Genomic DNA, 15,287 nt, shown 5'->3' on the forward strand with positions numbered 1-15,287 from the left:
GAGTAGATTACACACAGATGGCCTCTATTTAATGGTTAGGAAAATGCTGTACGAATACTTATGCACGCCCCACTTTTCACTTTTCTATTTTTTGAAAAATAACAGAATCATGTATCAGTAAAACAATTCTAGATAAAATCTTTGTTTATGGTGTAAACATGACAAAAAGTGCAAAAGTTCAAGGTGTATTAGTACTTTTGAGAGGCACTGTGGATGACAGCATATATGATTGAAGTTGCACAGTGTTTCAATCAAATCAATATTTGTCATCTTGAAATGTGCAAAACACAGCCGCAGCTTCCATTTATTAGTACTCTTATATTAAATTGTCAATATTCTTAAATGATTATTTGATTGTTTACAACATGACCATGCCATGCCCACGCACCCTGACAGGAAGTTGCATATTGCCAGTGAGTGAAACCTGAAACTTGAAGTTCGCCTCATCTCGGCTAAGCACCACTAATTGAAAGTGAATGGCCTTTTCCTGACCGATAGACAGAGACACACCAGCTGCTGCCAAGTCCTCTGCTCCCTGTGCAGTTCCTCTGAAACACCAAAGATTCTCTCAACACACACTTAGCTTGTGGTTTGCTAATGGAGTCGTGGTGTGGTTTAGAGTAGATGGCACTAACACTGGTCCATCCAGCCACACTGTGAGTCTGATCACAGGTGGAGGAAGCAGGCCCTCCATTTACTTCAGTAAAGGCATGGAGTTTTCCCATGGGTCCCCTCCCCCTCCTCCTGGGGCAACTTACTTGTTGGCTCCCAGTGGACGGCCCTGCATGGCGCTGATGTGTGTTGGTGTGAGGCGTGTTAGCTGTGGCAGGTGGGCTGAGGTGTACACTGCGTTCCAAATTATTATGCAAATGACATTTTTCTAAGATTTTCTAAATTGTCAACTCAAATGAGAGTCAGCATAATTTTTAAGTCTTTAACTGGTAGAGGATCATTTAAATGTGGTGGAAAAAATTTCCTAGTGATAACAGTATTTTTTTCAAAAATAAATATAGTAAAAACCTCAAAATCCACTGTTCCAAGTTATTATGCAACTCATCGTTTTAATACATTTTAAAGCTCGTAATTAACTGAAAATGGTCATTTGTTGTATTTGTAGCATTAGGAGGTCATACTTACTGAAATCAAAAGCTATTTCAATCAAAAAAATATTAACAGGTCAAGTTATATTTTAACATAGGAGCCCTTGTGTGATAGCAGCTTCACAATTCTTAAATCCATTAAACTTGTAAGTTTTTGGACAGTTTCTGCTTGGATTTCTTTGCAGGATGTTAGAATAGCCTCCCAGAGCTGCCGTTTGGATGAAAACTGCCTCCCACCCTCATAGAAGTTTTTTTTGTTGAGGCTCCAAAGGTTCTCAACAGGGTCGAAGTCAGGGGAGGAGGGGATCCACATCATGAGTTTCTCTCCTTTTATGCCCATAGCTGCCAGTGATACAGAGGTATTCTTTGCAGTATAACATGGTGCGTTGTCATGCATGAAGAGGATTTCGTTAGGGAAAGCACAACTCTTCTTTTTGTAGCATAGAAGACAGTGGTCAGTCAGAAACTCCACATATTTTTCAAAGGTCATTTTCACACCTTCAGGGATCCTAAAAGGGCCTAAAGGGGCCGACCAGCTCTCTCACCATGATTCTGGCCCAAAACATGACTCCGCCACCTCTTTACTGACGTCACAGCCTTGTTGGGACATTGTGGTCATTCACCAACCATTCACTGCTCCATTGTATTGACCATCCAAGACTACACGGCGCTCATCAGTGAACAAGACTGTTTGAAAATGAGTCCTCATGTATTTCTGAGCCCGTTGCAGCCGTTTCTGTTCATCAGCATTCAATTAACCATTTAGGGGAGGCCCGGATAGAAGGTTTATGCACAACTGCAGCCTCTGGAGGGTCCTACACCTTGATGTTTGGGGGACTCCGGAGGCACCAGCAGCTTCAAATACCTGTATGCTGCTTTGTGGCATCTGTTCTCATAATCTGATGTGTTTGTCTGGCAGAAACCGTCCATATTGTGCCCTTATCGGCACAAAACGGAGTGTGCTCTGAATCATCCACAAATCTCTTATCTGTATGATGATTATGCTTAATCTTTCATGAAATATCGAAGGTTTTCATACCTAGACCAAGGCATTCAACTATTTCACACTTTTCATCAGCAGAAAGTCCCTTTTTCTTTACCATATTGTTTGAAAATGATGATCTGCATAATAAAGTGGAACACCCTTTTTCAGTAGTTTTTCCCTTAACTGGGCTTAACCTGAAAACTAATAATCCCAGGTCTCTGAGATTAATGTCAGTGATTCATAGAGCCCCAAGACACGACACCATCCATGAGTTTCATTATTATTGCTTTTTTTTTTACCTTTTTGACACAAAAATCCAATTTGCATAATAATTTGGAACGCAGTGTATTCCCACGGTTTGTCATCGGAGAATTGTCAGCTCACATGACGCTTTGTTTGCCTTTGAAACAGGACTGTGGTCATGAGTGCAAAAGAGACTCAAATACTGAATTTCTGGGTGAGTAAATTATCAACTGTGTGGTGGAGTGTGGAATAAAGGCAACACACCCCCATACTAAACTGTATTGGTTGCTAAAATAAGGCGATAGCCACAAAAACTCGCAACATGCTCATGTGAGGACTAACCACTATACGCTTAGAGCATTCTCCTTATAGCATATAATCCTTACTCCATAACTTGAAATGGTTACTTTCTACCTCTACAACTACTGGACACTAAAGAGAGAGGTCTGAGCCGATCTGACAGGCACAAAATGTCAAGAATATGAACATGTCTAAATACAATTTGAATCTTAAAGGAACAGGCCACCGTTTTTACATACTGAGATATGTTCTTACCTTAGCTTTGACGAGTTCTTTAGGACCTGTCTGATCTTCACCCGTGCCTTCAATCACGTAAACACAGCGCAGACGGCGTTAGCATTTAGCCTCTCCCTCTCTCCTCTATAGCTCCAAAACAGGTCAAGATAGAAGCTACCAAGCTCTTCCACGTTTTCCCTATTTAAATATGGTTACGTGAAGTGTTCCACTACAAAGTATAATTACACAAAATTAAACAATGTGGATTTTCTAAGCGGATAAAAGGGGGAACTATATTGTAAGGCGTAATAATACCAGGAGTAAATGGCATCCGCACAGTAAAGTGAAGATTACTGCGCAGTAAAGTGAAGATTACTGCGCAGTAAAGTGAAGATTACTGCACAGTAAAGTGAAGATTACTGCGCAGTAAAGTGAAGATTACTGTGCGGATTTCTATTGTGGAGAGGGGGAGAGGCTAAATGCTAACGCCGTCTGCGCTGTGTTTACGTGACTGAAGGCATGGGTGAAGATCAGACAGGTCCTAAAGAACTCGTCAAAGCTCAGGTAAGAACATATCTCAATATGTAAAAACGGTGGCCTATTCCTTTAAGCCGCTATTCTGCATAGGATCCCACGATCTACATGCACCTATCTCTACCCAGAACACGCTTTTGTTTTCACCACACACACAAGCGCAGTTGTTGTGGGGAGCGCTCCCTCAGAGGAGCCTGTACAGATCGTCATTAAAAGTTTTTTAAGCCGCGAGGAAAACAAATGTGAACAAATGTTGTGATCTGGTGGGGGTTATGGAATCAGTCAGAGGGGCCAAGACTAATAAAATGGAAAAGAAACCGCTAAAATACAAACTATGAAGGTTTAAGCTACTTGCACCAGCTAAAGTTGCGCTAACAGCAGCTAAATGCTACTATTTGCGAAATCCCCTTTTAGAACAGCGGTATGATGATGTAAAATATTAAATCTTATACTTATACCTGAGCCTCGTTCGGCCCTGGCCTCCGCTGTGAAAAAGTTCGCCAACCAGGATGACCAGGCATTGGGCTGAGTCGTGCCTGCCTGTAGAAAGACCCCTATAGGCCGTATTTCACAGGCAGGTACGTATCAGCCCAATGCCTTGTCAACCCGGTTGGCGCTGGATCGTACTAATGTGACGTGAATAGACTGCTGGCCTCTCTCACTATTGACACGGAGGTTATACGGATTTAATATTTCACAACATCATACTGCTGTTCGAAAAGGGGAATTTGCCGATATTAGCATTTAGCCTTTAGCTGATGTTAGCATAGCATTGACATGTAGCTTGCCTTCATAGGGTGCATTTAGCCGTTTCTATTCTGTTTTAATACAGCTTGGCACCTCTGAATGATTCCATAAGTCCCACCAGATGACAGCATTTGTCCACATTTGTTCTCATCGTGGCTCTAAAAACTTTAAAAAACGATCTGTACAGCGTGCGCCTTCATGGGGGCGCCACCCACAACTGCGGTTGTGTGTATGGTGGAAACAGAAGCGTGTGCCAGGTAGAGTCGATACGTGCACGTAGATCGTGGCATGCGCGGTCGTGCTAGGTGGAATGGAGGCTTATACAGTGGTCTGCAAAAGTTTGGGCACCGCTAGAAATGTTTATGATTTTGACATTTCAGTTTAATATATCATATAGGAGACAAACAGTGAAATAAAATTAATATGATTTATGGAAAGTATGCAAGAATTATTTACAAAACAAATTTAGCCATGTGCATAAATTTAGGCACCCTTATCATTTTCAGAAAACTGTGTCAGAGATTTAAGCTCTCAGTTTCAACTGTGAGGAACATTGTTAGGAACTGCAAGACCAGAGGCACAGTTCTTCTTTAGGCCCGAAATGTCAGACCAAGAAAACTCTCAGGATGGTGAGAACAGTCACAGTCAACCCACAGAGCAGCTCCAAAGACCTACATCATCATCCTGCTGCAGATGATGTCACTGTGCATCAACTATTCAGCGCACTTTACACAAGGAGATGCTGTATGGACGAGTAATGCGGAAAAGCCTTTTTTCTGCACACGCCACAAATGGTGTGGCTTGAAGTTTGCTAAAGCACATTTGGACAAGCCAGCTTCATTTTGGAATAAGGTGCTGTGGACTGATGATACTAGAATAGAGTTATTTGTGCAAAACAAGGGCCGTTCTGCATGACAGAAAAAGAACACAGCATTCCAAGAAAAACAGTAAAAATGTGGCGGTGGTTCCATCATGCTGTGAGGCTGTGTGGCCAGTGCAGGGACTGGGACTCTTGTTAAAGTTGAGGATTCCACTCAATATCAGCAGATTCTGGAGAACAATGTCCAGGAATCAGGACAAAGTTGAAGTTGTGCCGACGACCCTAAACACTGCTCAGAATCTACTAAGGCTCATGCAGAGGAACAAGTACAACGTTCTGGAACAGCCATCTCAGTCCCCAGACCTGAATATTATTGAACATTTGTGGTGTGATTTAAAGCTGTCCGTGCTCAGAAACCATCAAACCTGACTGAACTGGAGATGTTTTGTAAAGAAGAATGGTCCAAAATACCTTCCGCCAGAATCCAGACTAATTGGAAGCTTTAGAGAGGCTGTTGTTTCTGCAAAAGGAGGATGCATGAAATAGTGAGTTTTTTTTTTTATCTAAAGTTAGTTTGGTTTAGTTTAGTCTTTGTGCACTGTCCCTTCAATAGAGACATTAAGCTCAAAGACGGATATGTTCTGCACCAGATTATAGCTAAATAGCTAGTTTCCATCTTCAGTCCCTGGTTACATAGAAAATATACAGTAACATTGTATATACAATAGCATGCAATGAATAAGCAATCAGAACAAACCCTCTCACTGACACTGACCCTCGCACTCACACACATACACAGCATCACACCTGTATAATGCAGCCACACCTCTGCATCACATTCACATTCAAAAGCACTAACACAAATTTAATAATACATTTCAAACGTCAGTCAAATGTTCTCGTACATGAATATATACACATAAGTTGTCCTGTGGTTCAAACATTTATGCACATGCCTGATTTGGTTGAAATCATTCTGGCACACTTTCCATAAATCATATACATTTTATGTCACTTCTCAAATATCACTGTGTTTGTCTATATGATATATATGATATATATGTAACTGAAATTTCTTATCCAGGCAACCAATGATTTATAAAAGAAAATCATGAACATTTGCAGGGGTGCTCAAACTTTTGCAGACCACTGTATGTATGTTCCTGGTAGTGGTTCCTATTAGTTTAGCCTTGGGTTTCATGTAAGAAAGTGGCCTGTTAGTTTATCCTGTTGTCTTCCCCATCATAAAACATGTCTGCCAACTTAAACGTTATGGCGACAGTATGTGGGGTGAGTCGTGTTGGCAGAGGGGGGAAGAGCTGTGATGGTGCTGGCTATGAGTGCTGCTGTTGTGGTAGTAATGTAAATGATAATTGAGAAAATGAGAGCGACAATCCAATCTATCCGAGGTCTGAGAGGAAGTGCAGGGGTCCTGCTGCTGCTCTGATTGGATTAGCTCTGGGAGATGCCTATCAAGGCCGGATGTGTGCCTCTGACAGGCCTGACTGCCAGCTCTCTGGTTGACGGGTTATAGGCCTTTTCCACTGACCGGCATGGTGGCATGGTGGTTAGAGCTTGTGCTTCACAGCAAGAAGGTCCCGGGTTCGGTCCCGGGCCGGACAGGGTCATTTTGTGTAGGTTTCTTCTTGCTGTTCCACTTTCACCTACAATAGAAATACAACACACAGTAGATTCCCCTCTGAAAAAAGAGATTCTTAATCTCCGTGGGACTGTCCTGGTTAAATAAGGGTCAACTAAAGAATGTTTAAAGAGCCAACGGTGGTTAATGCTGGTAGTTGACAGTCTGTAAAAATCACCAAGAATAGATGCTGTAAAATATTAAATTGTGTGTGCTGTGCCTGTTTCAGAGGGTTCTGTATAGACCAGGGGTGTCCAAACTTTTTTTCATGGGGGGCCGCATACTGAAGCGTACACAGGGTGAAGGGCCATAGATCGGTAGTTAGTGCCGCAAAACCTTTGACTAGCAGAGGTTTAAATTGCGCCCCACACCTTTATTTCTGCTCAAAACCTTCATGCCAGCTCTGTCTCACAGTAAAAGGTTAGTATTGTGTGGAATTATTACATTTCAAATAAAAAGGACTATCTCTGATGATGTGTCCCGATTCAGAAAAAACGCAGAGGGCCATCAAAAATTGGTCTGAGGGCCGCATTTGGCCCCCGGGTCGCACTTTGGACACCCCTGGTATAGACCCACAGACCCACTGAAACATAACGCGCTTGTACGATGTGATTTTCATGGACAGCTCCTGGCATAACATTACCCACTTCTCAATAATGTTTCTCGTCCACAGTGTTCACCGAGCGGCCCTAGACCTTCCTTTACTTTATCCTGCGTTTGTACAGCAGTGGTGTGTGTATTGCGTTTCCTCCAGAGGACTGTCCGGCTCTAGCCTGGCTATTGCCAGACGAAATATCACAAGTGATGTTTACTCTGGGGACCACCAATTTATTTTCTCGTATGAGAGGTGTGGTTTACGATCGTCCATAGCCGTTTATTGGGCGCTACGAATGTCTATCATGCGTCTGCACGTAGCCACAGCCAATCATATCATCGTATCTGATGACGTATGACGTACCCGCTGTAATACTTCGAGCTAAACTATTTAGAACACGGCCTGAAGCTTAATCAAAATATGGCGTCGCTGCTGTCATGTTGGATATGTAAATAAACATTTTTTTTTTTCATGTTTTATCCGTAAACAAACTACATGCTTCCGTATATTGAATAGCTCGTCCAAATCCAGGCCAAAATTTCGGGCATGGTCCCCAGGCTGTTGTGCAGTTCTAAATGATTCGAGCGCTCACAGCAGCATGGGTATTCCCTTTCCCTGAAAGGTTTAAGCTTCGTCTTTGGCGGGCTCTGGAGCACTGTGGAGACGGCGGGGGTTTAAGGAACATTTTTTCTCTCAGGACAGCGTTAAATTTACAGTGGATTCCTGTTACTGTGTAAAAAGTCAGCTTTTGTAAATGCGCGGCACATGCAAAGAGGATAATGCCCTGCGTATACATGATCTTCGCTTTAACTAAAGCTTAAACCAGCGCATCTGAGTCTGTACCCGTGGTTTGACAGTACGACTGAGGGAGGCGCAGAGGGGGCGGGGCCAGAGCACAGAGTCTGATGTTCAGAATGAGTGACAAAAGCAAAACACTCAGTTCAACCCTTTACACTAACAGCCTCGTTTTATTTTTATTTTATTAACATATTGTTAATAGCCTATCACAAAGATTAGCAAAAATATATTGAATATGGAAAACCTGCTTGAGTTCACTGTAATAATGGAGGAAATATACATAGTATTACATGTGATAGTCCCAGTGTTTTCAATCACGTCATAGTAGGAGGTACGCAGCTCGTCACCCAAAGCATCAGAGGGTACACGGCTGCACACAGTTTGAGAAGCACTGTTCTAGAACATGCTCATGGTGCACCATGTTATGTGGGCTCATTACTATGAATGGGGCTGAATGGCTGACCGTCCTCTCTTGTATATTATGTCTGTGGTATCAGCTCACCGAGGGGAAGATTGTTCCAAAAGGAGATATGGTCTCACAACAGTGCTAGATGCACATCCTGTAACTCTGAGGAGAAGTGCTGTTAGATTGTTCACGTTTGCTGATACACATACTGTGCTAATACATACAAGCACACATGACTACTGTGACATGAGTAACATCAAACTAGGGGTTGGGTCACAGCACAAATTCAGTGTCTCTGCCTTGTGTCAATGTGCAGAGTGTCTCTCTGCTCTTTCCAGCATGTATGTTCTGTGCATATCAGGTGACCACTTCCTCCTGTCTTTCCAGACTGACCACTGGACCACAGTGCCACCTATGGCCTCCACCCATCAGTGAGCGCTGGGATGTCCCTATGATGTGGAGCAGCTCTGAAAGGCCGGGGTGTGCGTCACTCTGCAAAATGATGGATCATGATCACAGGCTTCAGTTTGTTTTGTAACATTTTGGTGGCTCAGTATAAACCCTGGCCTGCTGTGGCCAGCAGGTGGACAGTGGATTGGGAAGGCCAGGCTTTGTTTCTACCTTTCTTTGGTGATTTTTTAAATGTTTTAAGAAGCCATGATTGTGTAATACATGGGTTCATCCATTAGCTGTTGACCTGACTTTGTCAATCATGTACAGTCTTTTAATACAGCTGCTCGATGCTGATCATGTTCACAACTGTTAGTGACACTGCCTCCTGAACGGCCATATGCAAACAGGCCCTGTGAAGATGTGTTTTAACTGTATCATAAACATTCCACACTTGAATGATGTGTGAGTCTGTGGGTCTCCAGAGTTCATCTATAAAGCCTCTGGTCAGCAATGAACTGTACAATTGTGAATTACTGCTGTAGCAGCACAATAAAGCTTTGTTTTTGATTTTATCAAATGTTCCACTGTTTTCTCTTTATTGGGCCAAAAATAGACACATTAGGGTGGCATGGAAGCACAGCGCTTAGTGCTCGTGGCTCTGCAAGTTTCCCCCCACCACTAGAACATATACAATAGGTGAATCCTCCAGCCAGGCGTTTCTGACCATCAGCCTGGAGATGGGACGCCGGGCGCCGGCACTGGCTGCCCACTGCTCCTGCAGGTCGCCCCAACGAATTTCCCTTATAATTGACCCTTAGATTCATTATTTGATCAAATCAGCACAACCTTAGTTGCGCTGGAATCTCACATAGTCAAAAACGTTTTAGATTCTTTGCTTTCTACTGGGACATATTTATTTGGTCGCTTCAGCTCTTCCTCTGGCCGAATGCTCCAGTTTCCCCAAAATACACTCTGCAGTGCGTGTATTCTGTGGCTCAACCCTGGGCCTAGAGTCCTGCACCTCAAGTGAGTCATGGTTCGCAGGTGTTCTTTGTGCCGCAGGAATGTTCCATCCGAGCCAGCTGCCTCTGTCAGAGCTTCACTCTGGGGTTTCATCTGCAGGAGCTGCGGGCCGTTTATTCCGCGGTCATTAGGCGGAGCGTCAGCCCCTCCTGGTGCCAACATGCGTCAAAGTCATAACAACCGAGGAGCGGACAGGAAGTCCACCGCATGGCCCGGCAGAGGGACTTGTCCTGGGGTTTGGGTCGCAGTATGGCTGGGTGCTTTCAACAGCACGCACAGCTAGAGCTTTTGGGGTGAACTCCGGTTTCCTGGTCAGATGGATGTCTGACAAGGACAAGGACTAATGATTGCTTGACGGGTTTTATTTTGAAAGGCCGTGGCGGAAGCCTGCGTCGTGAGTTCCGCTTGACAGAGTCCCGTGCAGCTGCAGCTGGAGTCGCTGGAGTTGATGTGTCCGGTCAGTGCGCACTGACAACAGTCGCTCGGTCCTCCCCATCCCTCTCCTCCTCCTCCGCTGCTCCTGCACAAGTCCGAACTCCTCCATTGGTCCGCTGAGGACTCTATGGTCCCGCTGCCGACTTCCACAGGGGAACCAGCCCCGTCAGTGAAGCGCGATGAGAGCGTCCAGCTGCGGGGAGCAGCACAAGCTGAACGGAGGGGACATGAGGCGCAGGCCGAGCTACCCCGGTGAGCTGCGGGACAAACAGGCCCGGAGGTCCGCGCGCATCTGGGTCAAAGTGGCCATGGCCGTGGCGTACTTCATGTGCGTGTCCGTGGCTGCGTTTGTGCTTGTCATTTACTACGTCTTCTTCTGGAAGCCCTCGGACACGCACTACAACAACACAAGCGTCAGCGCGTGCCCGCAGAGGGCAGAGTGACTCCAGGACACTATGCACACGGGACTGTCCCACAACAGAGCAGCCTGATACTGAGGCTCAGTATGGCGCCAGGACAGTGCCATACTGAAGTGTCCCGTACCAGGCTGCGGTCCTCAGGGCTGAGCGCGCTGACTTGAGCGGCTGTAAAGTATCAGGACTGTAGCGCACCCTGAAGAGCAGTGTGGCCTCTCCAGCCGCCAGTGTACTGTCAATGTGCCACTCCCCTCACCTGCTCATTTGTAGACGTTTCTTTTCCTATTGAACAGTAGGCTGTGTAACTTCCGAGTGAAGCTGAGCGTCTGACTCAGGCTCAGGCTGTTGTAGACTGTCTTCTGATAAACTATGCATTTCCTCCTGTGTGTCGTGTCTTTGTGAAGGATAAGAACCACACTGAGCCGGGACAGAAGGACAGGGCAGTCTGTGCCCGCTGTGAGACTGGGGACAGGAGCTGGAGGCTGTAGGACAGTTTGGAGGCATTATTCTTTTTAAGTTGCACTGAGATTAGGCCGGTCACCATAACAAATTTGAAGTTTGATATGTTAACGATAGCGATTAACGATATTATTGACTCTAACGATACTAGATACTGTCAATTCTCAGGTCATAAAAATGAGTAATCAGTAAAACCTTTGTTCTAATCATATCCTTACATACCAAACAAGCTGTGGTAAACATGAAACATAATGTTACTGAATTGGCTTCAGATAGAAATCAAAGTTTTACAAAGATAACATGGGGGAATGGTTATAAATGTACAGACGATAAATATCGAGCTAAAACAATTATCGTTTATCTGTTATTTATTGAACAACAACAAGAGAGGCTATAAAAGTGAAAAGCTTCAGTTTCCAATGATGAATAAAAGACGAGCAGTGGAGAGAAAAAAGTGCTGCTTTTACTCAAACTCTGCCTGGGATTTGGGCTGTCCCCACAGGACCCCACATTCTACAGAGGGACGTCACACGGTTAGGTCACACAGGTCACACAGTGAGGTCACAGGTCACACAGTGAGGTCACACAGTGAGGTCACACAGTGAGGTCACACAGTGATGTCACACAGTGAGGTCACACAGATAGGTCACACAGTGAGGTCACAGGTCACACAGTGAGGTCACACAGTGAGGTCACACAGTGAGGTCACACAGATAGGTCACACAGTGAGGTCACACAGTGAGGTCATACAGTGAGGTCACACAGATAGGTCACACAGTGAGGCCACGCAGTGAGGTCACACAGTGAGGCCACGCAGTGAGGTCACACAGTGAGGTCATACAGTGAGGTCACACAGATAGGTCACACAGTGAGGTCATACAGATAGGTCATACAGTGAGGTCATACAGTGAGGTCACACAGATAGGTCACACAGTGAGGTCATACAGATAGGTCATACAGTGAGGTCATACAGTGAGGTCACACAGTGAGGTCACACAGATAGGTCATACAGTGAGGTCATACAGTGAGGTCACACAGTGAGGTCACACAGATAGGTCATACAGTGAGGTCATACAGTGAGGTCACACAGTGAGGTCACACAGTGAGGTCATACAGTGAGGTCACACAGTGAGGTCATACAGTGAGGTCACACAGATAGGTCATACAGTGAGGTCATACAGTGAGGTCACACAGATAGGTCATACAGTGAGGTCACACAGTGAGGTCATACAGTGAGGTCACACAGTGAGGTCATAGAGTTATAGTAGCGGTACAAACACTTATGTCAGGGGTTTTAAAATAATCATAATACATAATGACAAAAAGGGGCAGCCCTTAGCAGGGGCACCTAAAAAAGGGCTATTATTAATAGCTTTGGGGTTGCTTGAATGATATATTGTATAATTTCAAGCAAGTATAGTTTAAAAAGGGGCTTTTTACCGTCTCTTCACTCCTCACTCCTCTCTTCACTCCTCTCTTCACTCCTCTCTCCTCTCTTCACCACTCTCCTCTCTTCACTCCCCGCTCCTCTCTTCACTCCCCTCTCCTCTCTTCACTCCTCTCTTCACTCCTCTCTCCTCTCTTCACTCCACTCTCCTCTTCACTCCCTCTCTCCTCTCTTCACTCCACTCTCCTCTCTTCACTCCTCTCTTCACTCCTCTCTCCTCTCTTCACTCCACTCTCCTCTTCACTCCCCCTCTCCTCTCTTCACTCCTCTCTTCACTCCTCTCTCCTCTCTTCACTCCCCGCTCCTCTCTTCACTCCCCTCTCCTCTCTTCACTCCTCTCTTCACTCCTCTCTCCTCTCTTCACTCCACTCTCCTCTCTTCACTCCTCTCTTCACTCCACTCTCCTCTCTTCACTCCTCTCTTCACTCCTCTCTCCTCTCTTCACTCCTCTCTCCTCTCTTCACCACTCTCCTCTCTTCACTCCATTCTCCTCTCTTCACTCCTCTCTTCACTCCTCTCTCCTCTCTTCACTCCCCGCTCCTCTCTTCACTCCACGCTCCTTTCTTCACTCCACTCTCCTCTCTTCACTCCTCTCTTCACTCCTCTCTCCACTCCTCTCTCCTCTCTTCACTCCACGCTCCTCTCTTCACTCCTCTCTTCACTCCTCTCTCCTCTCTTCACTCCCCGCTCCTCTCTTCACTCCAAGCTCCTCTCTTCACTCCACTCTCCTCTCTTCACTCCTCTCTTCACTCCTCTCTCCTCTCTTCACTCCACTCTCCTCTCTTCACTCCTCTCTTCACTCCTCTCTCCTCTCTTCACTCCACTCTCCTCTCTTCACTCCTCTCTTCACTCCTCTCTCCTCTCTTCACTCCACTCTCCTCTCTTCACTCCTCTCTTCACTCCTCTCTCCTCTCTTCACTCCTCTCTCCTCTCTTCACTCCCCTCTCCTCTCTTCACCACTCTCCTCTCTTCACTCCACTCTCCTCTCTTCACTCCTCTCTTCACTCCTCTCTCCTCTCTTCACTCCACTCTCCTCTCTTCACTCCTCTCTTCACTCCTCTCTCCTCTCTTCACTCCTCTCTCCTCTCTTCACCACTCTCCTCTCTTCACTCCACTCTCCTCTCTTCACTCCTCTCTTCACTCCTCTCTTCACTCCACTCTCCTCTCTTCACTCCTCTCTTCACTCCACTCTCCTCTCTTCACTCCCCCTCTCCTCTCTTCACTCCTCTCTTCACTCCTCTCTTCACTCCTCTCTCCTCTCTTCACTCCTCTCTTCACTCCCCCTCTCTTCACTCCTCTCTTCACTCCTCTCTCCGCTCTTCACTCCACTCTCCTCTCTTCACTCCACTCTCCTCTCTTCACTCCCCCTCTCCTCTCTTCACTCCTCTCCTCACTCCTCTCTCCTCTCTTCATTCCACTCTCCTCTCTTCACTCCTCTCTCCTCTCTTCACTCCACTCTCCTCTCTTCACTCCTCTCTTCACTCCCCGCTCCTCTCTTCACTCCCCGCTCCTCTCTTCACTCCCCCTCTCCTCTCTTCACTCCACTCTCCTCTCTTCACTCCCCCTCTCCTCTCTTCACTCCTCTCTTCCCTCCCCGCTCCTCTCTTCACTCCCCGCTCCTCTCTTCACTCCACTCTCCTCTCTTCACTCCCCCTCTCCTCTCTTCACTCCTCTCTTCACTCCCCGCTCCTCTCTTCACTCCACGCTCCTCTCTTCACTCCCACTCCTCTCTTCACTCCCCGCTCCTCTCTTCACTCCCCGTTCCTCTCTCCACTCCACGCTCCTCTCTTCACTCCACGCTCCTCTCTTCACTCCTCTCTTCACTCCTCTCTCCTCTCTTCACTCAACGCTCCTCTCTTCACTCCACGCTCCTCTCTTCACTCCCCGTTCCTCTCTCCACTCCACTCTCCTCTCTTCACTCATCTCTTCACTCCTCTCTTCACTCCTCTCTTCACTCCCCGCTCCTCTCTTCACTCCCTGTTCCTCTCTCCACTCCACTCTCCTCTCTTCACTCCTCTCTTCACTCCTCTCTCCTCTCTTCACTCCCCGCTCCTCTCTTCACTCCCCGCTCCTCTCTTCACTCCCTGTTCCTCTCTCCACTCCACTCTCCTCTCTTCACTCCTCTCTTCACTCCTCTCTCCTCTCTTCACTCCCCGCTCCTCTCTTCACTCCCCGCTCCTCTCTTCACTCCCCGTTCCTCTCTCCACTCCACGCTCCTCTCTTCACTCCACTCTCCTCTCTTCACTCCTCTCTTCACTCCTCTCTCCTCTCTTCACTCCCCGCTCCTCTCTTCACTCCCCGCTCCTTTCTTCACTCCACGCTCCTCTCTTCACTCCTCTCTTCACTCCTCTCTCCTCTCTTCACTCCCCGCTCCTCTCTTCACTCCAAGCTCCTCTCTTCACTCCACTCTCCTCTCTTCACTCCTCTCTTCACTCCTCTCTCCTCTCTTCACTCCACTCTCCTCTCTTCACTCCTCTCTTCACTCCTCTCTCCTCTCTTCACTCCACTCTCCTCTCTTCACTCCTCTCTTCACTCCTCTCTCCTCTCTTCACTCCACTCTCCTCTCTTCACTCCTCTCTTCACTCCTCTCTCCTCTCTTCACTCCTCTCTCCTCTCTTCACTCCCCTCTCCTCTCTTCACCACTCTCCTCTCTTCACTCCACTCTCCTCTCTTCACTCCTCTCTTCACTCCTCTCTCCTCTCTTCACTCCACTCTCCTCTCTTCACTCCTC

The 15,287-nt window shown here is 46.4% G+C and overlaps 1 protein-coding gene across 1 annotated transcript in view; it reads left to right on the top strand.

Annotated features, from left to right (window-relative positions):
- Positions 1 to 8,881, top strand: part of LOC306968225 (uncharacterized protein) — a 35,827-nt gene extending 26,946 nt beyond the window's left edge. Inside the window, exon 13 of the mRNA XM_079563562.1 lies at positions 8,771 to 8,881. Within this exon, the coding sequence (XP_079419688.1) occupies positions 8,771 to 8,775 (5 nt within the window). The 3' untranslated portion in view covers positions 8,776 to 8,881. The remainder of the gene's footprint in view (positions 1 to 8,770) is intronic.
- The last annotated feature ends 6,406 nt before the right edge of the window (positions 8,882 to 15,287 follow it).

Source organism: Gobius niger (assembly GCF_951799975.1).
Source record: "Gobius niger genome assembly, chromosome: 1".
In the NCBI taxonomy this organism is placed as follows: domain Eukaryota; kingdom Metazoa; phylum Chordata; class Actinopteri; order Gobiiformes; family Gobiidae; genus Gobius; species Gobius niger.